Below are 26,754 nucleotides of genomic sequence, written 5' to 3' on the forward strand. Positions count from 1 at the left end.
TAACAATGAAAATACATGTCCTCAAAGATGTAAGGCAGGCGGAAGGAGACAAGATACGGTGGGACCATTCTAGACAATGAGAATGCAGATACTCGTGTGAACAGGCGCAACTCCGATATTATAAAGCCATCTTTTTTGCCAAAGTGTCATGTGCGTGCACTTACACAGAACAAAAATATAAACGCATCATGCAACAATTTCAAAGATTTACAGTTCATATAAGGAAATCAATCAATTGAAATCAAGTAATTGGGAATACGGATACGCATCTGTTGGTCACAGGATACCTTTAAAAAAAGGTAGGGGCGTGGATTAGGAAACAAGTCAGTATCTGGTGTGACACATTTCCTCAGCATAAAGTTGATCAGGCTGTTGATTGTGACCTGTAGAATGTTGTTCCACTCCTCCTCAATGGCTGTGTAAAGTTGCTGGCGGGAACTGGAACACGCTGTCATACACATCGATCCAGAGCATCCCAAAAGTGCTCAATGGGGGACATGTAATGTGAGTATGCAGGCCATGGAAGAAGTGGGACATTTTCAGCTTCCAGGAATTTTGTACAGATCCTTGCGACATGGGGCCGTGCATTATCATGCTGAAACATAAGGTGATGGCGGCCATGGCAATGGGCCTCAGAATATTGTCAGGGTATATCTCTGCATTCAAATTGCCATTGATAAAATGCAATTGTGTTCATTGTCCGCAGCTTATACCTGCCCATACCATAACCCCACCACCACGGGGCACACTGTTCACAACGTTGACATCAGTAAACCGCTCACCCACATGACGCCATACACGCTACGCTGTCTGCCATCTTCCCAGTACAATTGAGACCAGGACTCATCCGTGAACAGCCACATTTTTTAGTTTGCTCTGTTCTGTGAAGGGAGTAGTACCAGCTTTGTACCAGATTTTCAGTTTCTTGGCAATTTCTCACATGGAATAGCCTTCATTTCTCAGAATAAGAATAGACTGACATGTTTCAGAAGAAAGTTATTTGTTTCTGGCCATTTTGAGTCTATAATCGAACCCACAAATGCTGATGGTCCAGATACTCAACTAGTCTAAAAAAGGCCAGTTTTATTGCTTCTTTAATCAGAACAACAGTTTTCAGCTGTGCTAACATAATTGCAAAAGGGTTTTCTAATGATCAATTAGCCTTTTTTTTAATGATAAACTTGGATTAGCTAACAACGTGCCATTGGAACACAGGAGTGATGGTTGCTGGAATAGGCCTCTGTATGCCAATGTAGATATTCAATTCAAAATCAGCCTTATGCAGCTACAAAAGTCATTTACAACATTAACGATGTCTACACTGTATTTCTGATCAATTTGATGTTATTTTTATGGACAAAAAATGTGCTTTTGTTTCAAAAACAAGGACATTTGTAATCGACCCAAAACTTTTGAACGGTAGTGTATATTTGATGGAAAAGATGTGTATGTTTCCAGATGATGCACCATGCTGCCTTGTTGACAGAGTTGTGCAGATTACTGTTCGATTTGAGAAGGGTGCTCCTCCCTCACCGCTTTTGCCTGTTCACGTCACAGACTATATACTGCTGCTCTTCAACTCAGGTTAATAGGACTTAATAGGAAATGCACTTTTTTTTTTTAGACTGAAGCACGATGCCCGGACCTTACCCATGATGTTGCACATCGATTTACTGTAAGTCAATAAGTCATCGTTTTAGTCAAAGTATGATATAGTTGGCCTTTAGCGCCAATACCTGTAGAGGGCGTAGTTCTTCCTGATGACCTATTACTTCTCGACGTCGACGCATTCAACCCAGCTGGTAATACACTCGTGTCCCCATGGACCTCGTACACAACAGCCTCCATTCAGGCTTTAAAGGTGCATCGGTTTCCTCATTTACTTGATTTAATGGTTTGTCGGTGGGAGGAAAAACGGGGAAAATATTAGTACTGTCTAATAAAACACTATTTTCCATCACCGTGCCAGGTGATGCTACTTCCTGATGTTGTGGTGCAAGCTCAGCCAGAAGTGAACAACAGACTGACGTGGCGTGCAACATCCGGAAGTTGACGGAAAATCCAAAAACGGTTGTGGTAAAATGTTGTTTTTTCTGAAGACAGCAGAAATATTTTCACTTTTTTTTTCTCCCACTGACGAGCCATAACTCGAGTTGAGGAAACTGACCCTTTTGCAGGGGGATGTTTTGTGTACGAGCCGGTCCATGGAGGACATGAGATATTGCCAGCTGAATACATTACATTTGGGCATAAGATGACAAACGATGTAAAATGAATAATAGGGCCATCTTGCAGCCAGTTGCGCTAATTTGGAATTGAAATGGGAAATCCGAAGTGGGACATTTTGTAGAAATCCGTGTCATTGTTGTGTGTTTCCTTACCACCCCTGAGCATGGCATTGTTTCTTAATCAAAAACAGCTGCAAAGTTCTTCCTCTTTGTGACTGAGCTGAGCCAAACAGCCTTGAGTCCACTTGGCCACCTAAGCCGTGGAGCAAATTAAAACAGGGGATGTAAACTAATGTTTTTGCAGTGCTACTTTATCAGAAAATTATAGTAATTTTCATAGTTGCATTTTGCATATCTGCCCCCCCGTCCCGTCCCGTCCCGTCAAGATAAATGGTTTTTACTTCACTACACTCTCCACTGCTTTGATTGGTGCAGCTAGAAACTAGAAGTGTCTGTCCTGTAATGAAAAGGCACCTGTGAAAGACATTTGAAGGAACATGTTTATGAATTTTGTTGTTGTTGTGCTGTTACATTTGTATTGGTGTTTTGTGTCTGATGCGCTCAGGGTGTTGTTACATGTGATTTGCGGAGTGCATCATGGGCAAAGTCATAGTAGCCTATCATTTCACTTCCTCTGTGAGAACCATGAGCACGGGCTGATTTGGCTTTGCTATATTGCAGCCAAATCCTGCCAGCAGCCCACATACCAGCAGCCTATATTCCCTGTAACTATTACCCAGGTTGTTGCTGTAAATGAGAATGTCTTCTCAGTCCACTTACCAGGCAACAAAGGTTGCACCGTGTCCATTGCAATGTAGAAAAACGCATGTCTCTAAACCTTTCAGTAGTTATCCATAACGAGCTTCATCTTATTACTGTTTCTGTGGCGGATTCGTGGCCACAATTTATGGAAAATGCCCAAACTTTGGAGACGTCAATAGATGACGAAGTCAAAGATACTGGTTTCCATCTGTGTTTTCCCTAAATGCTTATGAAAAGTCCAGCACCAGCCACAGCCTAGCCAGCTGGTTAATCTTCTGAATATGGTGTAGTTAAAAAAATCACAGCAACAACTGATAACAAAAGCTAGCTAAATAAGGTTTGCAGGATAGGGTACTGACAGCTGTCATTATAGCTAGCTATTTATTGATGTTTCTCCACTCCATGTGGAAATCACCTTCCCTTCCCCAATTCGTGAATATGTGTAAGTAGCCTGCGTCATCCTTCGGAGGTGGAACCTAAACGAGCATTTCCACTCTAGAACAGGAATTACATTGAAATAGGGGTGGGTGGCATTGTCCTCTGGTGGTGTCCTTTTAAACATTTGAAACCGTGCCCAATTCCAGAGCTTATTGGTCCATTAGGTGGTGTAGAACTATGGGTTGCTTTCCCCAATGACAATGCACGGTAACTTCCTCATCTGTTGAAGGCCAATGTAGGCTGCTGCAGTATAAACAGATGCAGAGTAAAATATACGGGTGTTTTGTCTCACTAATGTAGACTAATTCTGCTCTCATTTCAACAGTCAAAGTAGATTATTATTATATATATTATTTTCTCTTAACCAAATATTCATAGCTCATGTATAAATTCTGTGTGGGTTTTAGTTGATTATATGCTGGGCTCTAAAATAAAATAAAAAAGCATTGGTAGCACTGGTACTCCCAACTTAAAGTTAGGAGCACAAAATAAATTTAGTAGCACCAGAAAAGCAGATTTTTACATTGATTGAGATAAAGCCTATATGAACTCCAGCTATTTTTTTGAAGCACACGCTGTGCCTTAGAAACGAAAAACCCTTTAGACATTGTTAATTATAACCTAAAATGTTGATACACATACCTATTAATGAAATTAGTCATTTGTGGAATATTAGGTTTCTGCATTGTGTAGAAGCACACTTTTCCTATTGTTGTCAGCTAGCTAACCGAACCAGGTGTAAACGAATGGTTAGCGGCCCAGGAGTAGTTTTAGAACGGCCTGCGACATGGCTTATGAATGTGTACATGCGGCCCACCACTGTGCAAAATAAAAAATGTAGCACCTACATGTAGGCCATATCTTTTGAACAATTAGTTTCTCTCTAATAATTAGGGCTGGAAAATGCCAGGTACCTAACGACAAGATATTATCACGATACTTAGGTGCCGATACAATTATGTATTGCAATTCTCACTATTCTAAATGTATTGCGATTCGATACTGGCATTTTATTGCAATTCGATGCTCCAAACAAATTCCTTGCCAAAATACTCAAGTTGCTCATCTGCTGCAGAGGGACATGAGAGAGCCATGAGAACTTGTTTTGATCAGTCATAGAAATAAAAGTGCTGACATGTTGGCTTACCATTTTTTTTTAAAAGAAGATGGAGAACAAACTAGAGAAAAAATGAGAAATACTGGAGATTTGGCGCAGGTACAGCCGACCTAGAGCTGGCTAACTACCTAGCATTTTTTTTTATTTAACTAAAATGGCAGTTCTTGCAGAAAAAATATTTTGGAGCATATGTGACCAAAAGGGGTGGACTTTAGAGCCCTGATCATATTCCTCATTCAGCACACCGGCGCACTCCTTCAACGGTTAACACCTTCTCACAAAGCAACTGTTTTGATTATCCAGAGGTTGTTGATTCTGCTATTCACAGGTCTTCACTGTCAGCCCTAGATACAAACACAATTTCCCTAGTATAACATCAGATTGTATACACACATTCCCCAAATGTTGTTTTTTTAATATAATTTGGGGGCTTATATTTTGTCCTATTTCTGGATATTTGTTTTTTGCATATCACAACCCCCCCCCCCCCCCCCCCCCCCCACACCCAGAGAGTGGGGTCATGGCCAGGGTCTGTCATTATCAATGGCGGCCCTGGAGCAATTAGGGTTAAGTGCTTTGCTCTAGTGTAACACTGGTGTTACAGTCAAAAAGCAGCAACGGTGGTCAAGTCTGGTCATTATGGGTTTCACTCCGACTATAGGAGCAAAGTGCCAGTCCCTAACCTCTGTTAATGACGTTTATCCTGCAACCCATGAAAAGAAATGGATCTGTAATAAGCCTACACTTTAAAATACAAAGTGAGCTGTAGGCCTGTTAAGCAATGACCAGAGGGAAAGAAACGAGCATGATGACCTCTCCCAAAACCATCTATAATAGATAAACAGGCCTGTTGACCATGGCTGCAGCTGTAACTTTCAGATAGTGGCTCTTATCTCTTGACCCTGTACCATCGCTAGGAGTACCTCAGAGAGCAGAGAACAGTTTTTTTTTTGTTCTCTTCAATGTTACATTCTGGTCATATGAAGGTACTGATGCTTGAATGTTGAGGAACTCCTGAAGCATGCACAGCATGGTCACCTCTTTACGGTTAGATAAAGGCTTATTTGGGGGACAGCTTTGTACATGAACGACTGTATTGTGACTTACACAAACCTAAGGGCTGATCAAATGTAGCCCACTTGTAAACGAAGGTACAATTAGTAATCAGCTAAGAAAATGATTAGGGATTTGACACTAAAAGCTTTGTGATGAGGCATTTCCGTTGATACGCCTCTCTCTCCCCCCCTCTGTCCCCAATTTCCAATTGACTATGAGAACTGATTGAGTGAAACAAGGTTTCTGTGCTCTAGATTGATTAATCAGACACATTCCAGTGCAGATTAGCAGTGAAGCCCCTTGATCTGTGGACCTGGCCGTATAGAACCACGATACTGGCGGGGGGCCACGAATATGAGCACTCACAAAGCCTTAAGAGCACATTTTATTATTGAATTAACAGTTAAGAAGTTGTACGCTGGCCATTGGGGCAAATAAGCGATAGGAAACTCTAATTATTGTGATAGTTGGCTAATGGGTATAATTTTCCCCACTGGTCTAATTGAACTAAGTAGTACTGTTGTAATACATTGTTAGCTTGATGAATAAAGGGTGATTGCTTTGTGAGAAATTGACAGTGTTGAGCGTGCAATTGCAGAAAAGGTATTTGCTAGCATATCTTGACCAGATATGAAATAACAATATTTCCTTTTCAATATTTTAAATGCTACCTAATGTGTTTTAGGATCAATTGTATTTTACCTGCAATGCTTGTGTTTGTTATATTAAATGATAACCACTTTCTCCATTTCTCTCCTCCTTCCCAGGGATCCTTACCAAATCAGCCAGCAGTTTGCTTCAAGGGGAGCCAGGGGGTAAGATGAATGTGTTTTTGCACCTCCTTTCTAAAGCTTTAGAAATGAAATGCTTTAATTAGTTCTGATTTGCCGTACAGGCAGCACTCGCAACCGCTCTGCCGCTGCATTTTTCACCAGATCCAAAACCAATGGCTTGAAACAGGAGGGCAGTTCAGCTGCATGCATGTGCATCCACTGACTAAACCCTGAAGGCCTGCCTGATTTAGATGGCGCATATTGTGAGGATCTTGTTCTATTCTTCAGCTGGTGGTTATTGTTGCCTTACAGGGATATACAGTAGAATGGAGCAGTTCTCATATTTGTCGTTATAAATACATTAAAAGCTTGACTGCCTCGCAAAGAGACTATCAGTGTTTAATGTGGCCTCCCTTTGCATTTGTGGCGTGTGAGTTAAGGTTTATGTTTCAGACAGCTCTTTTTCCATGTTAGATTTAGAACCGGATTTAATTGGTCCTGCCACAGCAATGTTTATACAGAGTCTTTATTTACACAAGTACAGTACTGCCAGTCATTCTGAAAACTGGAAGCATATAGCTGGTATTCTCACAGTATTCCAGGACCATGTTTGTGATTTTTATCTGGCTACGGGGGGGAAAAGGTAATATTGCAAATGCATAAATACTGCAATGCAGGTTTGTTTGAATGTGGCTCTGTGTCATATTATCCTTGATGCTGAGTGTAGTCAGACCTAGTACATCACCTACAGAAACACTTGGCAGTGAAATGGAGAAGACATTCCTGTGAAACTGCAGTAAAGAAAGATGCCTGTGTCCAACCAGATTAGCCGGGGCACTAGAGCAGCCTACCCAGCGCTGCCTACTGCACATTTACCACACAATCAGCCCTGTCTAAAAGGAGCTGCTCTAATCCCTGCAAGAGCCGATTGCATTGACGAAAGTGACTTCGCTCTGTACACAAACGCTGGCCTGTGCGCTCACACGGGCCCTAAGAGCGGGTACACCATACCCTCAGGCTGCTAGCCAGGTTACTGGGTCAGGCTGGCAACTGGAAAGGCTTTGTTTGGAGAGGGGGAGGAGGTTGGGGAGTTGGTGAACCCCAGGGAGCCCCATGTCTCCACGCCTGTTGTCTCTGTGTAGACATGAAAGAGCTGAGATGAGGAAAGGGGGATGCTATGGCAGCCGTGGAGTTGTTCTCCCTCTGTCTGCACTGTTCTTTATGGCGCTTCATCAGAAAATAATAAAGTATTCTGACACAGAATGTAGCTTAGGTAAAAACAAACCTATCTAAGGCATATGCAAACCAGCGAGTGTAATTGAACATATGCAAAACACACGAGATGAATACGGATAGGGAACGTCAGTCGTTCTGTTTAGTGTGTAATTGAAGTGTGCTTTAATCACTGAATAGGATTTTGTGATTATATATTTGTTGGCACATTACATATTCAAATTGCTTTGGCGGAATTCAAGTATAGGCTCCCTCCCCCTCTGACAGCGCCCCCCTGCGCAGGCCGATTGGGCATTAATGAGCTATCTGCAGCCGTTGGAGGGAGAGCAGATTAAGCTGTTACTGTTGGGGGGGGGGGGGGGGGGGGGGGGGGATGCTGGTAACATGGCAGACTGGGGGAGTACACCAGACAGAGGGGGACCAGTGGGCTCTAAGGTGCCTTACAACAGTACAGTAAAGTGTCCTTGCCCATCTTATCTAGAGCAACATATTAGAAAAACCTACTAGCCTAGAGGAAGAGTGAGTGAAGAGAGGGGTGATTCTTGTGACAGGTGGCAGTGTCCTATTAGATGTGCCCTACCAGTTCAAACAATTCCTGCTCTTGTCTCAGGGCTTGCAAGCTCATGTCACATTTCCATTTCCAGTGCCAGTAAGCCAAGGGAATTCCCATAACCACTCTGCTGGCCTCTCTCCAACACCTTTGGTGTTAGGAGTTAGTCCCCAGATCAAGCAATGCCATGCTGTGGTTGACGCACAGATTTCCTCTGGCTATGTGGCCAACTATGTATCACCTGGTGATGTGTAGTCACTCATGCTTGACAAGTGCCCACATTGTGTCCCCCCCCCCCCCCCCCCCCAATGATAATGTTGGAACCATTTGCTCATAACAACTAGCTATCCTTGTCATATTCAGAATGTTATTGAAGGAAAGAAAATTGAAAAGCTTGATCAGTAATGAGATTTCAGTTGCAGTGGTTAAAGAAATAACAACCTTGTCATGTAAGCTAACAAATTAAAAGTGGAGCGGGTGACGCAACTGTAAAGAAATAAACGTGAAGACGAGAGGGTTATGTGAAATTCTTTTCCCATTTCACAAAAGCTCTCAGTCTAAAAGGAATTCAGGTCTGGATTACTTTGAAATCGGCACTTGGGATCTAGGAACTTATTCAGTTTGGGTTCTCATGGTCTGGAATTTCACATCCTAGTGCTTATTTTCCTGTAGTGCTGGCAAAGCAGTCTTTTAGCTGGCATGTTTTATGTCTGCTTAGTAGAAATGGAATCCTTTATTAGCTCTTAGCTCTCTTTGGTCTCCAATTATAGGACACGTGGTGATTTGTATTTTTTTTTACTGCGTTTTCACAGCATTGGACATATTATCCATCTCTCATGTCGAGTGCATGTACACAAATGAACAGTGTGTGATTTTCAAGTTGTTTTTCCACACCTAAGGTAGCGGCTGTCTTTATTAGCAAGAGTTCTGTCCAATGAGCTCTGTTACAGTATTTGTGCCATATGGTGACAATTCATTCATTGTAGGGATATTGCAATTTGTGAGATTGGATAGTGTTGATTTTTGGATTAGGTTGGCACACTATTTCCTCATGGCTCTGTCGTGCGGGGATAGAATTCTATCACATAATCCTGCAGTGTGATCACTTTCCTGTTTGCCTCCAGAAATCTTCTTGCAAATGATGAGATTCCTGTTTTGCTTCCCACTCAGTTTCCCAAATAAGAACTAGAGAAAGGATCTGGGTTAAGCATTGTTTTGCTGGTACAGTATGCCCTCAAAATGGGATCTCTGCTCTTGCCAGAAATGCCATAATACAGTGTTACAGCCACAGTTTTTTAAAAACGTGTGCTCTCTATAATCTGTCTGGGCTATATATTGCAGAGCAGTCTCTTTCTGTGTTGTTTCACATTGATGGTGATCTCATCCCCCTCCAGATATGGGGAATACCTTGCATATAAGAGTTGATATACATAGCTGCTGGGCAGACCATCCAGATATTATCGAACTGAAGACTGGCTGGTGCTTAGAGGAGGAGAGTAGAGGAAGGGAGCATTCTTCCCAGAGATCTTCTCATGACGACTGTGTGTGAAGGATCAGCTAGCTGCCCCCTCCCATCTGCCCCCCAGATTATTGTGCCGTTTCACCCCGTGCCTTGGCTTGGGAGACATCTACCCCCACCCAGAGCGCTCCGCCTCCCTTTCTCACTGCAAATGAGCTCTTGTTCTGTGTGTGTGTGCACGCCCGTCAGTCAGTATTTTTTTTCCCCGAACACTAATTAGAATAACAATAAGAGGAATGCGGTTAGAGCAAGGTCCTTTCCCAGTGGCTCAGCCAGAGGTTGGGGGAGTCGTCCCACGTGTGCCTGAAAGGGCACACGCCGCTCTATTCATCCAGATGTGTCAGGCAAAAAGCCCTGCGTGTCTGAGGCCCACTGTTTTGACTGGCAAAGCTGTTGGCCCCATTTTGGGATCACATATCGGAGGGACAAGCTGCATGAGACATCTCCCAGTCCAGGGAAGGCTGGCCCTCTTTCTTTAGCAAGCTCCTCTGATATTGAGATTGCTAATGTAGCTCCGAAGTAGTCATTTGATGATGATATTATCCAAGTTATCGCACAACAAGGGCTTTTAGCGAGCATATTTTAGCTCGTTTTTGTGTAGCAATTAAACACGTAACTTAACACTGATATGGAACTGAAGGTAAAGAGTTTTGATTGTTTGGCGCATTGAACTGAGACCGTTGATTCCCAGCAGCACTGATCTGTCTGGCCTGGCACAGCCTCAGTGTGTAGTATCCTCACCAGGATGACTATCGGTTCCAGGAGGTTGTTGTAGCTCTGCTCACATACAGTATTAGGTCAACCATTTTGTTTATTAGCACAGGTCAAAAATCTATTAGAAAGACTGATTGAAACACCCCCAATTGTTTATACTTGTACAGTCTTAGTGTTCTCCTTACATTCCAATAACAGTGTTAGGAATATCCCAAAAAGCACGCACACCTTTTGGCCGACGTATCAAAATGGGTAGGGAATATGTCGTTCGGAGAGTGTTTGCACACTAGCAAGACGTCGCCGAGACATCAGAATAGAATGCCTGGCCGACATATAATCAATGTAGAATTTAGGATGTAGTCATTCTGTGAGACATCTTGCCAATTTAGCAAATGCTTACTACATCTAACTGGGATCATGATGGATATTTAAATTATATCACAAGAATAGGCTAGACCAATGAGATCCTGTTGGATCTAATCCCATTCATGCAAGATGCCTCACCATTCTGTAAACCAGTAAAGACTGACCCAGAAGTTACCTTTTTGGTGGGTAATAACATCACTGAAAGCACTAGTGCTACAAAACGTCCATCAGCGAGAGTCAAAAGCAGTATGTGATGTAAGAAAGAGCAATCCTCTGTTCCTCCAATCTTTCTGTTGGTCTCGTTGGTTGTTCGGCTATCTGCAATGGTTGCTTTTCCTGAACTCTTCCCACATCCATTATTTTTCCGCCATTTAAAAATGCAGCACAACAGGATACATGCAACGCTGCCCCGGTAAACAAACATGGTTAGGGAAGTGGAATGGTCAAAGGGCAGGGTTTGTCTGCAGTGTGTAGTTTGTTCTTTTAGGGCTCAAATCACTAGAGTACTACAGACGGAGCTATTGTTTAACCTAAAGAAGAATAACAACCTAAGATAATCTTTACCACATTGACAGTGGGAGATATACTTTGTGTGCAAAGAGGACTTTGGTGTATACTGAGGTTTCACTGTATGTTTTGTGTGTGTTTGGGCATGTGTTGGTTTATGAGTGTTTGTTTGTCATGCACAAGGCAAGGCTTATCTGCTCACACTGGGTTTCCACGTCACCGCTCGGTGCATGTTTTCCATTTTGTCTTGTTTCTCTGAGGCTCTGCGTAAATTAATCAGATTTGGATGTACTTTCCCATGTTACAATCTGGGAATTGTTAAAGGATTACCGACTGTTTGGAATCTAGGTCCGGCAAAGGGCGTATTTGGATCATTCTCAAAGTTGGTCATGATCACTGTAATTAAACAATTGATTAAAACACGACATCACATATCACATACGGGCCCCTCCACCCCCAAGCCTTATGGTTAGACATGGGCCTAGAGAATCCTCAAACACTGTAACTATAGTAACCAGTGGAAAAGTGTCTGCATGTAATGTTGAAATGGGCTGTCTATGAAGCCTGCCATCAGTGTTCTCCACCCCCCTATCTGTGTATCCACTCAGACAGGAACACTGCTGGGAGGAGAGGGGATGTTGAGGGGAGGCGGTGAGTTGGTGACCCATGTGTTTGCTGAGGTTGACAGATTAGCCCAGCCTCTCTTGGAGAAGGCAAATTTAGCTTGGCATAAGAGCCAATACCTTGGGGGATGTTGTCGCCACAACAATTGCCCACCCCCTACTCCCCTCACAACCCCCTTCAGACCCCCACTCCTCCTCTCTGTGGATCTTCAGTCTTTCTCTACCAACCCCCTCAACGGTCAGGCTGACTTGAAGCACAGGAACAAAAAGCCAGCCTCACTAAAAGCCTGGTTTTAAAGGAGAGGTGATCTCATGCATTGTATTCACAATCTGAGTCACCACAGAGTCATTGATCATACGGTAAACAGTGGGAGGATTGTGGAGAGTAGGAATTAATATGAATATTCCCTGAGGCATCGCCTGCCTGTGTTGCCTTGTATAGTTGTCTGCATGTGTCACTGGAATTATGCCTTCCTTTTTAAATGCCACTTGTAAGCTTTCTTTTCCTTTTTGACCAATACCTCTGTGTGGAGCCTCCAGAGGAAAAACGTTGCCTTTCTTTGTGAATGTCTTATCAGTGTTTCCCCATAGTACACATGGATCCAGCGTGTGCGTATGGCTGTTTGCGAAGAGATGCAGAGAGGGAATGCTGTTCGCACCAGCTCTTACCCATTCCCCTCCTCCCAGACTAGTTTTCTCTGTTCTGTTTGTCCCTTTGCTGGGATGCTTTAGTGTTGACCACATTCCAGAGGGAGAGGAAAGCGGGGACTGTGGAGTGCTATCCCTCATGCACGAGCTGAGCGGGGAGCCACACCGTGACAGTGCTGTCCCCCTCTCCCACCCGCCCGCCAACCACACGTCCATGCTGTTCATGAATAATCCAGGCGGGCCGACGGGCCATTGCACTCAGCTGTGTGGGGGAAGATGCAAGAACAAAAGACAGGCAGCTCACAGCAGCAGCCATGACTGAGCAGACTGGGATGAGAGGACAATGGCCAGCAGTGTCAGTGCAGACCGAGGCAGACTGGGATGAGAAGACAATGGCCAGCAGTGTCAGTACAGACCGAGGCAGACTGGGATGAGAGGACAATGGCCAGCAGTGTCAGTACAGACCGAGGCAGACTGGGATGAGAGGACAATGGCAAGCAGTGTCAGTGCAGACTGGGATGAGAGGACAATGGCCAGCAGTGTCAGTACAGACCGAGGCAGACTGAGATGAGAGGACAATGGCCAGCAGTGTCAGTACAGACCGAGGCAGACTGGGATGAGAAGACAATGGCCAGCAGTGTCAGTACAGACCGAGGCAGACTGGGATGAGAAGACAATGGCCAGCAGTGTCAGTGCAGACTGGGATGAGAGGACAATGGCCAGCAGTGTCAGTACAGACCGAGGCAGACTGGGATGAGAAGACAATGGCCAGCAGTGTCAGTACAGACCGAGGCAGACTGGGATGAGAGGACAATGGCCAGCAGTGTCAGTACAGACCGAGGCAGACTGGGATGAGAGGACAATGGCCAGCAGTGTCAGTACAGACCGAGGCAGACTGGGATGAGAGGACAATGGCAAGCAGTGTCAGTGCAGACTGGGATGAGAGGACAATGGCCAGCAGTGTCAGTACAGACCGAGGCAGACTGGGATGAGAGGACAATGGCCAGCAGTGTCAGTACAGACCGAGGCAGACTGGGGTGAGAGGACAATGGCCAGCAGTGTCAGTACAGACCGAGGCAGACTGGGATGAGAGGACAATGGCCAGCAGTGTCAGTACAGACCGAGGCAGACTGGGATGAGAGGACAATGGCCAGCAGTGTCAGTACAGACCGAGGCAGGAGGCACAGTCTATAGTAAATCACGTTTGTATATCTAGGCGCTTGCTCTCATCACTGTGCTGCCATGCTAAATAGAGCTGGGATCTCTGCCTGTCCGCTTACATCTACAGACCCAAGAAGAAGAAAAAACATCACCAAAAAAAAGACTTCATCTTTCCTAGCAGATGTGTGGTTAGCTGTAGGAAACAAATCTCTTTACCAGAATCCTTTCCTCATCTGCCACCAAACGTAAGGCAGGAGAAGAGCATTATTAAACGTGATTTAAAGGTGATAAATACTAAATGGGGTAAGGGGGAATTTTTCATGGACACCAGTGAGGGTGCCATTGGTCCTGCTCTAACGGCAGAACCCACGCCAAGTTGTTCCGTTCCCGTCCAGCTCATACCTTACAACAGCCTGAAAGTATTTGACATCTCCAAACACACAGAGCCATCCGGCCCCGGCCGTGTGCAGGCTGCAGCAGATGTGCCTGGGCCTGGGCCACAGAGGGGGCTATTGTATCTGCCCTGGCACCCTGTAGAGAGGCTCTTCTGACAAGGTGCTGAGGATTGTCGATCTAATGCCATTTGGCAAGGACGACACTAACTGTCCGACTGCCAAGTTCAGCTCACAGGATGGACACTACTGGGCAAATCTGACTGACCTACCACTTTCCTGATGGTACACTGTAGCACAGTGACTTCCATTTGTTGTGTTGGGGAGTTTTTAGAATCATTTGCATATGTTATCCATTCTCCCAAAAAATGGAACTTGTCTTGTCATGAGATATTGAACAATGATTTGAACAATATACATTTGGTGTAATATGGCATAGCTTACTATATATTTGAAATGTCCCTTTAGGAATGGGCAGATAAAATATCGTAAGAGTACAGACCCGAAGGGTGAAGCTTAATTCCCGCAGTTACGGAAACTAATCACTATTTAGTATTCACATGTTGGCCTAGTAAGTTAGTTGGGGGCATTGACAGCTGATGTTGAGTTGTGGCATACGGCCTCAGCTGCAGCGTAGCTTAGGAGATGTTTGACCTTAGTCCTTCCATGTGACTTGCGGAAGTGTGGGACTCCCCTGGCTTAATCAGGGATGTAAAGGGCAGCTTCATGGTACAGCCGCCCTGCCCTGTGTCGTCAGTTCTATGGAAATACACACCTCTGTTATTCACACTGATATTAGACTTACCTGTCAATGTGGGTTGTGGTTCTGGAACAGATTGGGATGAGGGGAAAAGTCCTGGTAGATTTTCGTCAGTTTGGAAATGGGAGCCCACAAATAATTGAATGACATTCTAAAAATTATAAATATTTCAACAGCATTTTTGTGATGCACATTTTTATAGATTATACTTTCTTTTTTTTGTACGCACACAAAAGCCTACAAAATGTAGGCCTAAGGTTTTGTTTTCTGTTTCTTTTGAGTGTTTGTTCGAAAACCCTCTAGCATGAACAACTGTCCTGGGAAATGTAATCTGAAGATGAGAGAGAAAAAAAGTTGCAGGTAGCAAGTCAAGGATGGCCCCTGTGTGCTCAGACAGAGCTTTTAACTGGAATGCGTCATTTTGGGGGCCCTTAATCTTCACATAAGGGATTGTATGGGCTAAAAGGAACCAGGAGAAGCTCCCCCATGAGCCAGGGAGCATAGAGCTGGGAACTAATGACATATGGTTATGAAGGTGGAAGCTGTGGATAAAACGGGGTCAACTTCAGAATGGACTGACCTGAGTAACAGTGATTAGAATTAGAATATGTGTGCACGGTGGCAGGGATGGGGAGGAGAGGGTGATTCTAACGCTTGGCTGGAGGGAGGGAAGGAGGAGGGAGGGAGGAGGGGGGAGGGGGGGGGGGGGGGGGGGCTTGCTGCTTGCCTCGAACCAAAGGCGCACAGTGACTGAGGGGGATGTGGTGGTATGGGGTTCTGAGGGGGGGTGATTGCAGAGCTAAGACTGTAAATCCTGAGCGGTGCTCTCGCCTGGGGGCAGTCAAGCTGTTTATCAGCATCTCCATTTGAAAGAAATCATTCTCCATTGCAGTGCTATCTGCCTTGACCTACTTCTGGAGCGCCTCTATGACTTGTTGCTTGGCGTTTTGGTCAAGACCGCTACCACTTTCGACAGCGTCTTGAGGTAATAGGTCCTGAAGGCATGGCTCTTCTGTTGCTCCTATTTACTTTGACGCTTTTTTTGGATGATGACAGTTAATTAGTGGAAACCTGAAGCAGACATTAGTGGAATCCTGCCCCACCACTTCATCTGAAGGGCTGGACAGATATAGGTCAACATAACTAATAGTCAGTTTGATATCAAAAGTGTCCATGGCTTTGTGGGCTGCCTTGTGCTTTGTGTTGCGATGGTTGGCTTGTGTGTTGGGTGCTATTAAGAGCACTGAGGGTGATGGGGGGGAGAGTGCAAAGCTCGCTGTGGAGTTCAGTGGAAGAAGGGGGGGGGTTGAAAGAGAAGCTGTTTATTGGCTACACGCTACAGAAACCGCTTTTGGCTGTACTGCATGACTGGGCATTTGTGACAGCTATAGTCCTGCCTGCCACATCTGCCCCAGGCACTGTGCATTCTACCAGTCAGCCTGGAATCAATCACTTTCCACAGTTAAGCTAAAGAGGCTGTTTCAAGGCCGACTGACTGTCCTCTGTTTGTCTTAGTGCTCATAATAAAAGGGAAATATTACATGGAGCCCTTTTTGTGTTAGCCATCTCACCCTAGTCTGAGACCACTAGGGAAGTGAAAGTTACTTATTTTCAGATGATTTGGAAACAATTTCTGAGGACTGTATGGCGTCAGTCAGTCAGTCAGTCAGTCAGTCAGTGATCATGCTGGGTCAAAAGAAGTGATAATCATTCTGTGGACCATCTATTGCTCTGTCCCTTTCATTTTGTCCTCTGAATCTAGGGCACAGGCTCAGCATCAACAAAACGGTCCATTTCAGCTGGAATGAAAGGGCAGTCGGCACCCAGTGTGTTCAAGTACACGGCAATACCTGTTAGTTAATGACTTCCAGTGATTTAATTGGCCATTCTGTGAAAGTAGGTTTTTAGGCCATTTCATTAGCTGGTTTAGGGCCCCATAGCTCCCTGTGGGTCTGTTTGATTCCAGGGGAGCTCTGGACAGTACAGTAGAATACTGTCACCTAGGTAGCGAGACACAAGTCCCTATGTTTAAGGGCAGGATATCAGCCTCACTGTTCCAACAGCTGACTAGAGGTTGCCACTTTGGGACATAGGAGGTCCCACGTGGCCTGGGTTATTGGCTTAACCAGTGGCTTATTTAGGTCAGTTTTATGGCTGGAATAGCGGAGGGTCAAGCTCATTCTCATATCAATACAGGTAGCCTAGTGGTTAGAGCGTTGCTGGATCGTATCCCGAGCTGACAAGTTCAAAATCTGTCGTTCTGCCCCTGAACAAGGCAGTTAACACCCTGTTCTCCGGTAAGCTGTCATTGTAAATAAGATTTTGTTTGTAACTGACTTGCCTCGTTAAATTAAAATGTATGTACAGTATCTGTATATATACACACGCATACGTGTGTGTGTGTGACTTTGGTCCACTAACAAATACACTTCTAGATTACCTTTACTCTAATCACCTTCTGGGGAGATACTACTTTTTTTTAAAGTACTCAATACATAACTGTGTGTTGTTCCAAAGCAATAACATCAAAACAGCAATGCTGCAAGGTTGATACAAGCAGTGGTTCCCAAAGTAGGGTCTGCGGCTCGCAGAGGTACAGTAGGGCGTCCAGGCCAGAGATTTTATTTAATTAATATTGTTTTTTTAAATATCAATATTGCTAGCAGATTAAACAAATTTGGCCAAGTGGTATGTGGAAAAGTTGCAGATACAATACAATGTAATATTATTAATATACAATATACCCTTAACTTCTTATGGCTGGGGGCAGTATTGAGTAGCTTGGATGAATAAGGTGCCCAGAGTAAACTACCTGCTACTCATGCCCAGTTGCTAATATATGCATATTATTAGTAGAATTGGATAGAAAACACTGAAGTTTCTAAAACTGTTTGAATGAGTATAACATAACTCATATGGCAGGCAAAAAACCTGAGAAACAATCCAACCAGGAAGTGGGAAATCTGAGGTTTGTAGGTTTTCAACTCATTGCCTATCGAAGATAGTGGGATATTGGTCATATTGCACTTCCTAAGGCTTCCACTAGATGTCAACAGTCTTTAGAATCTTGTTTGATGCTTCTACTGTGAAGTGGGGGGGAATGACAGAGAGCCACGAGCTCAGTTTCGCACGCTCACGTGAGAGTTAGCTCTGTTCCATTACATTTCTGAAGACAAAGGAATTCTCCAGTTGAAACAAATCTTCAATAATGTTAAACATCCTAAAGATTGATTCTATACTTCGTTTGACATTTTTCTACGAACTGTAATATGAATTTTCGTCTGAACTTTCGCATGGACTTGCCCGCGTGTCGTGAGTTTGGATTGTGTACTAAACACACAAACAAAAAGGACACAGCATTCAGTTAGCAACCACAGATTAAATACTGTGTAATCGATGAGAATAGAGCCACAGCACAGATTTCAAGATGTGTGCTGATGTAGTTTGGGATTAGTTTGGAAAAGTGATATGCTATGCCTAGTTGATTTTCATATGCTTCAGATGGGGCTTCATTTGAAATCGAATTAAGCCAGAGACTGCCTGGCTGTCACCCCGAGCAGTTGACTCATACGTAATGGAAATGACCTCAGACTTCCGATTTACCCTGTTTTGCTCTCCAATTAAATGTGTAGCCTAATTGATGACTAACGTAAGGCTCATCCTTTGCGGTCCTTTATACACTAGTTACCAAAACGTTTCGGATTGTATGATACAAACCCAAGGCGTTTTATTTAGCATGTTTAGAATTCCCACAGGGACCAGCAAAAAAATAAAAGGATTGAAATGTATGTACTCAGTTCTGTAAGTCGCTCTGGATAAGAGCATCTGCTAAATTACTCAAATGTAGAAAATGCAAACCGAAAGCACAGCTGAATATGCTAAAACTGCTTGGTCATAAACATTTTATAACTTTACACATGATCTCCTCAGTGATCTAATGCGCTCTCTGTTTCCCCTTACAACAGTATATCAAGATCCCCGCCCCATCCCCAGAGGCCCCAGATGCACTCCGGGTCTTCTCCTTCTACCTGTCCAGTGATAGCAAAGACAAACCTCAGGCCAGCGTTGACTGCATCCACCAGCATGTCTCAGGGTAAGCCCACTCTACTGTTTTCAGTCAACCACAGATGGAATTCAGTCATTTCACAGTAGAGCTGGGCCGATAAACCAAACATTCTCGACACCGACCATACAGATCACTTATTGTAGACATTTTGCATTTTGTAGACACTGCTCTCTCTCTTGCTCTATCTCTCATTGCTAACGCAAGTAACCCTTGTCTTCATGTGACTGACCGCTAGAAACCAATGACACCTTATCCCAGACTGTTATTCTTACCATGTATAGTTCAGTCTTATTTTTGAACTACTCATAAACTCTAACCTTTTTGAGTTAAGCAGTATTTGTTGAGGTCTTGTTTTTCCTTTGAGTTACTGTAAGCACCTATTTAGCGTGCTGTGTTGCTGAAGTTTGACTGCTGGTGTATTAGTATTTTATTAGGATCCCCATTAGCTGTTGCTGAAGCAGCAGCTACTATCCCGAGGGTCCACACAAAACATAAAACATGACATGGTACAGAACATAAATAGACAAGAGCAGCTCAAGGACATAACTACATACATTTTTAAATGGGAAAAATAGACAAAGTCCTGTACTTACACAACAGAGTCCTTGCAAACATATTCACATCCTTGGATTTATTCACATTTTATTGTTACAAAGCAGGATTAAAAGCTACTTAATAGTTGTTTTTTTGTCAACAATCTACTCAAAATAAAAATGACATGACTAAAATAGAGTTGTTGCATAAGTATTCAGCCCATATGTTCAGGCATGTCTAAATTAGTTTAGAAGTAGCATTTGTCTTAAAAAATGACATAAGTTACACGGACTGACTGTGTGAAATAATAGGGGTTGACATCATTTTTTTAATGACTAAACCTCTGTCCCCCCCCCCCCCCCCCCCATACATACAGTCAGTCAAGTGAATTCCATGCACAGATTCAACTACAAAGCCTCATAAAGAAGGGCAGCGATTGGTAGATGGGTAACAATAACAAATCAGACATTGAATATCTCTTTTTAAGCATAATCAAGCTAATAATTATGCTGTGGATTGTGTATTAAACCACCCAGACACATCAAAGATACAGTTGTCCTTCTAAACTGAGCTGCAGGACAGGAATGAAACTGCTGAGGGATGTCACCATGAGGCCATTGGTGATTTAAAAACAGAGTTCAATGGCTGTGATGGGAGAAAACTGTGGATGGATCAACAACATTGTAGTGACTCCACAATAATGACTCAAATTACATAGTGAAAAGAAGAATACACATATATACAAAATAAATAGAAAACCTGCATCTTGTTTGCAACAAGGCTCTAAAGTAATACTGCAGAAGAACACTACAAAGGAATACACTTTATGGGTGCAAATGAGGACCGAGCCACGCCCCCATTCTCATCGACGGAGCAGGTTGAGAGCTTCAAGTTCCTCGGTGTCCACATCACCAACAAACTAACATGGTCCAAGCACACCAAGACAGTCGTGACGAGAGCACGACAAAGCCTATTCCCCATCAGGAGACTGAAAAGATTTGGCATGGGTCCTCCGATCCTGAAAGTTCTACAGCTGCACCATCGAGAGTTACTGCCTGGTATGGCAACTACTCGGCCTCCAACCTCAAGGCACTACAGAGGGTTGTGCGTACTGCCCAGTACATCACTGGGGCCAAGCTTCCTGCCATCCAGGACCTCTATACCAGGCGGTGTCAGAGGAAGGCCCTAAAGATTGTCAGATTACAGCCACCCAAGTCATAGACTGTTCTCTCTGCCTCCGCACGACAAGTGGTACCGATGCACAAAGTCTGGTACCAACAGGACCTTAAACAGCTTCTACCCCCAAGCCATAAGACTATTAAATAGCTGACCAAATAGTCACCCAAACTATCTGCATTGACCCTTTTTGCACTAACTCTTGACTCATTGCTACTGTTTTATCTATCCTGTTGCCTAGTCACTTTACCCCAACCTATATCTACCTCAATTGCCTTGTAACCCTGCACATCGACTCGGTACTGGTACCCCCTGTATATAGGACAGTTATTGTTACTCATTGTTTATTTATTTGTCTATTTTTCTCTGCATTGTTGGGAGGGCTCTAAGTAAGCATTTCATTGTTGGTCTACACCTGTTCTTTAAGAAGCATGTGACCAATAAAATGTGATTTGATTCTGAAAGTAACACACACTGTTTGACAACGTAACCGTTGTAATATTACCCATTTTGAAAAAGTAAAAGTAATCTGAGTACGTAATGCATTACTTTTGTAACATGTTACCCGCAACATTGCACAGGTTGCGGGTAATGGTGAGATCAGAGAATGGTGAGATCAGTGTTTGTGGTCATATGGGGGTCAAAGGTAGCTCTGTGCTGCTCTGTTAGCACTAGAGGTCGACCGACTATGATTTTTCAATACCGGTAACGATTATTGGCGGACCAAAAAAAGCCGATACCGATTAATTGGACAATTTCAAAATAATAATTAATTATTTGTAGTTGTAATAATGACAATTACAACAATACTGAATGAACACTAACTTCAAATAAATAATGAAACATGTTCAATTTGGTTTAAATAATGCAAAAACAAAGTGTTGGAGAAGAAAGTAAAAGTGCAATATGTGCCATGTAAAAAAGCTAACGCTTAAGTTACTTGCTCAGCACATGAGAACATATGAAAGCTGGTGGTTTCTTTTAACATGAGTCTTCAATATTCCCAGGTAAGAGGTTTTAGGTTGTAGTTTATTATAGGAATTATAGGACTATTTCTCTCTATACCATTTGTATTTCACATACCTTTGACTATTGGATGTTTTAATAGGCACTTTAGTATTGCCAGTGTAACAGTATAGCTTCCGTCCCTCTCCTCGCTCCTACCTGGGCTCGAACCAGGAACACATCGACAACAGCCACACTCGAAGCATCGTTACCCATCGCTCCACAACAGCCACGGCCCTAGGAGAGCAAGGGGAACAACTACTCCAAGTCTCCGAGCGAGTGACGTCACCAATTTGAAACGCTATTAGCATGCACCCCCTAACTAGCTAGCCATTTCACATCGGTTACACTAGCCTAATCTCAGGAGTTGATAAACTTGAAGTCATAAACAGCTCAACGCTTGAAGCATTGTGAAGAGCTGCTGGCAAAACGCACGAAAGTGCTGTTTGAGTGAATGCGTACGAGCCTGCTGCTGCTTACCATCGCTCAGTCAGACTGCTCTATCAAATATCAAATCATAGACTTAATTATAACATAACACACAGAAATACGAGCCTTTGGTCATTAATATGGTCGAATTCGGAAACTATCATTTCAAAAACAAAACGTTTATTCTTTCAGTGAAATACGAAACCGTTCCATATTTTATCTGACGGGTGGCATCCATAAGTCTAAATATTCCTGTTACATGTGCACAACCTTCAATGTTCTGTCATAATTACGTAAAATTCTGGCAAATTAGTTCGCAACGAGCCAGGCGGCCCAAACTGCAGCATATACCCTGAATCTGTTGCAAGAGAAGTGACACAATTTCCCTAGTTAAAATAAATGTATGTTAGCAGGCAATATTAACTAAATATGCAGGTTTAAAAATGTATAGTTGTGTATTGATTTTAAGAAAGGCATTGATGTTTATGGTTAGGTACATGTTGTAGCAACAACAGTCCTTTTTCACAAATGCGCACCGCATCAACGCAGCACACGCTAGATAAACTAGTAATATCATCAACCATGTGTAGTTAACTAGTGATTTATGATTGATTATTTTTTTATAAGATAAGTTTAATGCTAGCTAGCAACTTACCTTTGCTTCTTACTGCATTCACGTAACAGGCAGGCTCCTTGTGGAATGCAATGAGAAGCAGGTGGTTGGGCTAGTTAACCGTAAGGTTGCAAGATTGAATCCCCAAGCTGACAAGATAAAAATCTGTCGTTCTGCCCCTGAACAAGGCAGTTAACCCACCGTTCCTAGGCCATCATTGAAAATAAGAATGTGTTCTTAACTGACTTGCCTAGTTAAATAAAGGTGTAAAAAAATAAATAATAATTTTTAAAAAATAAAAGAATTCGGCCAAATCGGTGTCCAAAAATACAGATTTCCGATTGTTATGAAAACTTGAAATCGGCCATAATTAATCGGCCATTCCGATTAATCGGTCGACCTCTAGTTAGCACTGCAGCTCATAGGCATCTTCACTTGTTGTACAGCTTAATGCCATAGCATAGGATGTGAGGAATGAGCATGAGGACAGAAGTCAAAGAACCGGTCATGGGAGTGAGGCATATGTCACACGTAGACAGAAACACAAATACACTTTCACGAAATGGTCTATTTAATGGGAAGTAGTGTGTGATATTTTGTACATTACCAGTTGCTGCTATGTGAGCCTGATCCTGTGTTCTCCTCAGGGAGGGCAGGGAGCACCTGGAGGGCCAGGGCAGTATTCAGGACAAGATCACGGTGTGTGCCACTGATGACTCATACCAGATGACCCGAGAGCGTATGTCTCAGGTTGAGAAGGACATCATGAGCAGGTCGGCCATCGAGATCAAACCAGGCTCCACACATGGTAAGTCTGCAGTCACAGGCTGCCTTTACCTATGCTGACTGCGTTAGGTCCAAACCAGCTTCATACGGAGTCCTTTGCTGCCTGGGGATCAAGGGAAAAATAATGGAGGTGTTTAATGTTCTCGGAAAGCTTCTAATCCATCGCCTTCTACCATCTTGTCCTGCTGATAATTGCCATATGGTGTGAAAGTTTTCACATAATTGATCAAAGTACTGGGTTGCAATTATTCATGCGAGAGGGGATGCCTCTTTTTCTTCTCCTTTTCCCTTCATTTTGACCAGATTGCTTAGGCACGTTGCCAACCTGCCTAGCAGCTCCATTCATGTGATTGAGTTTGCCAGAAGTATGCACTAACTAGTCTCATGCTGAGTGGATGAAGTTTTGCCTAAGAGTTTAATTACAGTGGCTGCGACTCAATTAGTTTTCATCTATTGAAAAACTGAATAATGTATGGAGATTCTTTGAAGCAAAGGCCATAATTCATCATAAGAACTTATGAACTAATGAAGATCTAAATTAAAACACTGTTTATTTGCGCCACAAAGTAAATAAATTATTGTGGGAGCATACCAGTGCTGTACATGCCTTTACACAGCATCAGAACCAGTGGGACCGTTGGAATGTGCATTAGTTATATTTCATCCAGGAGGAGGGTGTAGACACAGGCTTCTGTGTCTTCTGATGGGTTATGTCTTGTTGTCTGAAGGGACATGTTGCAGATGCTGTGTATTATAACCTGGACGCACACAAAATTGCTGCGTTTATGACGTTATACTAGTGGCTTTAAGCCACATGGAGCTCATCTTTGCACACACTGACAGTTTTACACATATTGTCTAAAACATAATTATAACATTTAATGGTAATTCCTGCACAAGCCATTTTCTACAGCTGTTGAAGCAAGCAGGACACATGACCTCCCATGGTCTGCTGCTGAAAATGGGCCTCTTCCTCTTCTTGCACAACCCAGTTAAATGTAGCTGGCATGTTTGCTGTGTAATATCTCTGCTGAATGAGTACAAAAAAAAAGAGCTATTTCTTATCCAAATACATCATTTTTACATTAAAGTTTATCAAGTAAAAATGTAGAAGGCCACTTGCAGCCTTAGCCTGGTAACATTGACATTGGTTCTCATGTTTCATAGGGTGTAAGGCACACAACTGGGCTCGCTTTCCCACAGCATGGACAGGACAGGACAGTAAGGTGCCCATATACTTGATATCAAAGGGAACTTAAATGAAAGGGTCATAAACTATACGTCATATGCGCTACGGAGCACACAAACCGACATCTTTCTAAATACCAACCATCTATGATTTTAGTTGTAATGTATGGCTCAAAAACCTGTACTTTCCCAGCGAAAGGATTGCTGAAGAAATTCTGCAAAAGGCATTTTAAGGTCATCACTGACCATTCTTTACAAAACTGTCTTATGAAGGGAAAAATCATTTTTTTAGTTCAGTAGTGATAAAAGTATTGGGAAGCTATATCTGGAAACCCATTGGCAGCCCCATCTCCCACCACTTGTATGCTGTGATTACAACTTTTTGAGGTCGGTTTTGGTTGGATTCTTTATTTTCTTTATCGTGGTTTTTGATTTTGGTTTTGATTTGTATTATGTAATAATGACATTGATTTTAGAGCCATTTTTATTTATTTTTTTGGTTACTTTTCAACCTTTTTTTCCCTTCCCAATTTTGTGGTATCCATTTTGATAGTTAGTCTTATCTCCTCGCTGCAACTCCAGTACAGACTCGGGAGAGGTGAAGGTCGAGAGCCGTGTGTCCTCCAAAACACAACCCAACCAAGCTGTTTTGCTTCTTGACACAATGCCCACTTAACCCAGAAGCCAGCTGCACCAATGTGTTGGAGGAAACGCCGTACAGCTGTGTCAGCGTGCACTGCGTCCGGCCCCCCACGCCACAGGAGTCGCTAGTGCGCGATGGGACAAGGACATCCCTGCCGGCCTAACCCGGACGACGCTGGGCCAATTGTGCGCTGCCAAATGGGTCTCCCGGTCGCGGCCGGCTGCGACAGAGCCTGAACTCGAACCCAGAATGTCTTTTAATAGAAATTACAAAGCCAAAAATTTAAAATATTCCATTGTCTCTGTCAGGTCCAAATTTGGTAGACATCAGTAGAAAATAGAAAATTGCTAAGAAATAATAAAATATTGTACCTTTTTTAATATTATTTTGCGCTTTTAAGACATTAATTCCTTAATGTCATCGTCTCATGTCTGCTCAGGGAGTAGCTGCTGGCCAGCCAGACCATTTAACATGATCTCTGTGCTCCCCATACTGTACTGTCTTTAGTCATCCTATTTAGCTAGGCTAGCCTGCCTAAGTATTCTACAGAGCTGTCTGACAAAATTTGACTCGTTCTTCAAGGTAGATAAGGCATACTTTAACAAACTGTCTCTCCCTCTCATGTTGTTTTTTATTTTACCTTTATTTAACTAGGCAAGTCACTTAAGAACAAATTCTTATTGTCAATGATGGCCTAGGAACAGTGGGTTGACTGTCTTGTTCAGGGGCAGAACAACAGATTTTTATCTTGTCAGCTCGGGGATTCGAGTCCAACACTCTAACCACTAGGCTACCTGCCGCCACTGAACAAGTCCTCTCATGTGGTCTGTGCGTATCTAACCTAACATAGTTAGTGTAAAATTGTATCCATCTGTCCAAGCCTGAAAAAACAGACTCAATGTATAATGGTAATTTTAGTTTTATTTAACCTTTTTATTTTAACAGGGAAGACATTGAGACCTACACTATATATGCAAGAGTATGTGGACACCGCTTCAAATTAGTGTATTTGGCTATTTCAACCACCCCCGTTGCTGACAGGTGTATAAAATCGAGCACACATCCAAGCAATCGCCATAGGGAAACATTGGCAGTAGAATGGCCCATACTGAAGAGCTCAGTGGCTTTCAACGTGGCACCGTCATGGGATGCCACCATTCCAACATGTCAGTTCGTCAAATTTCTGACCTGCTAGAGCTGCCCCGGTCAACTGTAAGTGCTGTTATTCTGAAGTGGGAACATCTAGGAACAACAATGGCTTAGCCACAAAGTGCTAGGCCACTCAAGCTCCAGAACGGGAACATCGAGTGCTGAAGCGCACAGCGCGTAAAAATGGTCTGTCCTCTGTTGCAACACTCGCTACCGAGCTCCAAACTGCTTCTGGAAGCAACGTCAGGACAATAACTGTCAATCGGGAGCTTCATCAAATGGGTTTTCAAGTCCAAACAGCCGCAAGCAAGCCCAAGA

At 43.3% G+C, this 26,754-nt stretch overlaps 1 protein-coding gene across 2 annotated transcripts in view; it reads left to right on the forward strand.

The window, feature by feature from the left end:
* The window catches only part of LOC110521325 (RNA polymerase II elongation factor ELL2), a 49,492-nt gene that overhangs the window by 1,363 nt on the left and 21,375 nt on the right, over positions 1-26,754 (forward strand). Inside the window, exons 2-5 of one of the 2 annotated variants that reach the window (XM_021598812.2) lie at positions 1,625-1,675; positions 6,369-6,416; positions 18,813-18,940; positions 23,318-23,478. In XM_021598812.2, coding sequence (XP_021454487.1) covers positions 1,625-1,675; positions 6,369-6,416; positions 18,813-18,940; positions 23,318-23,478 — 388 coding nt within the window. The remainder of the gene's footprint in view (positions 1-1,624; positions 1,676-6,368; positions 6,417-18,812; positions 18,941-23,317; positions 23,479-26,754) is intronic. The other variant, XM_021598821.2, reaches the window with a different exon arrangement.

Source organism: Oncorhynchus mykiss, chromosome 1, assembly GCF_013265735.2.
Source record: "Oncorhynchus mykiss isolate Arlee chromosome 1, USDA_OmykA_1.1, whole genome shotgun sequence".
Lineage (NCBI taxonomy): Eukaryota > Metazoa > Chordata > Actinopteri > Salmoniformes > Salmonidae > Oncorhynchus > Oncorhynchus mykiss.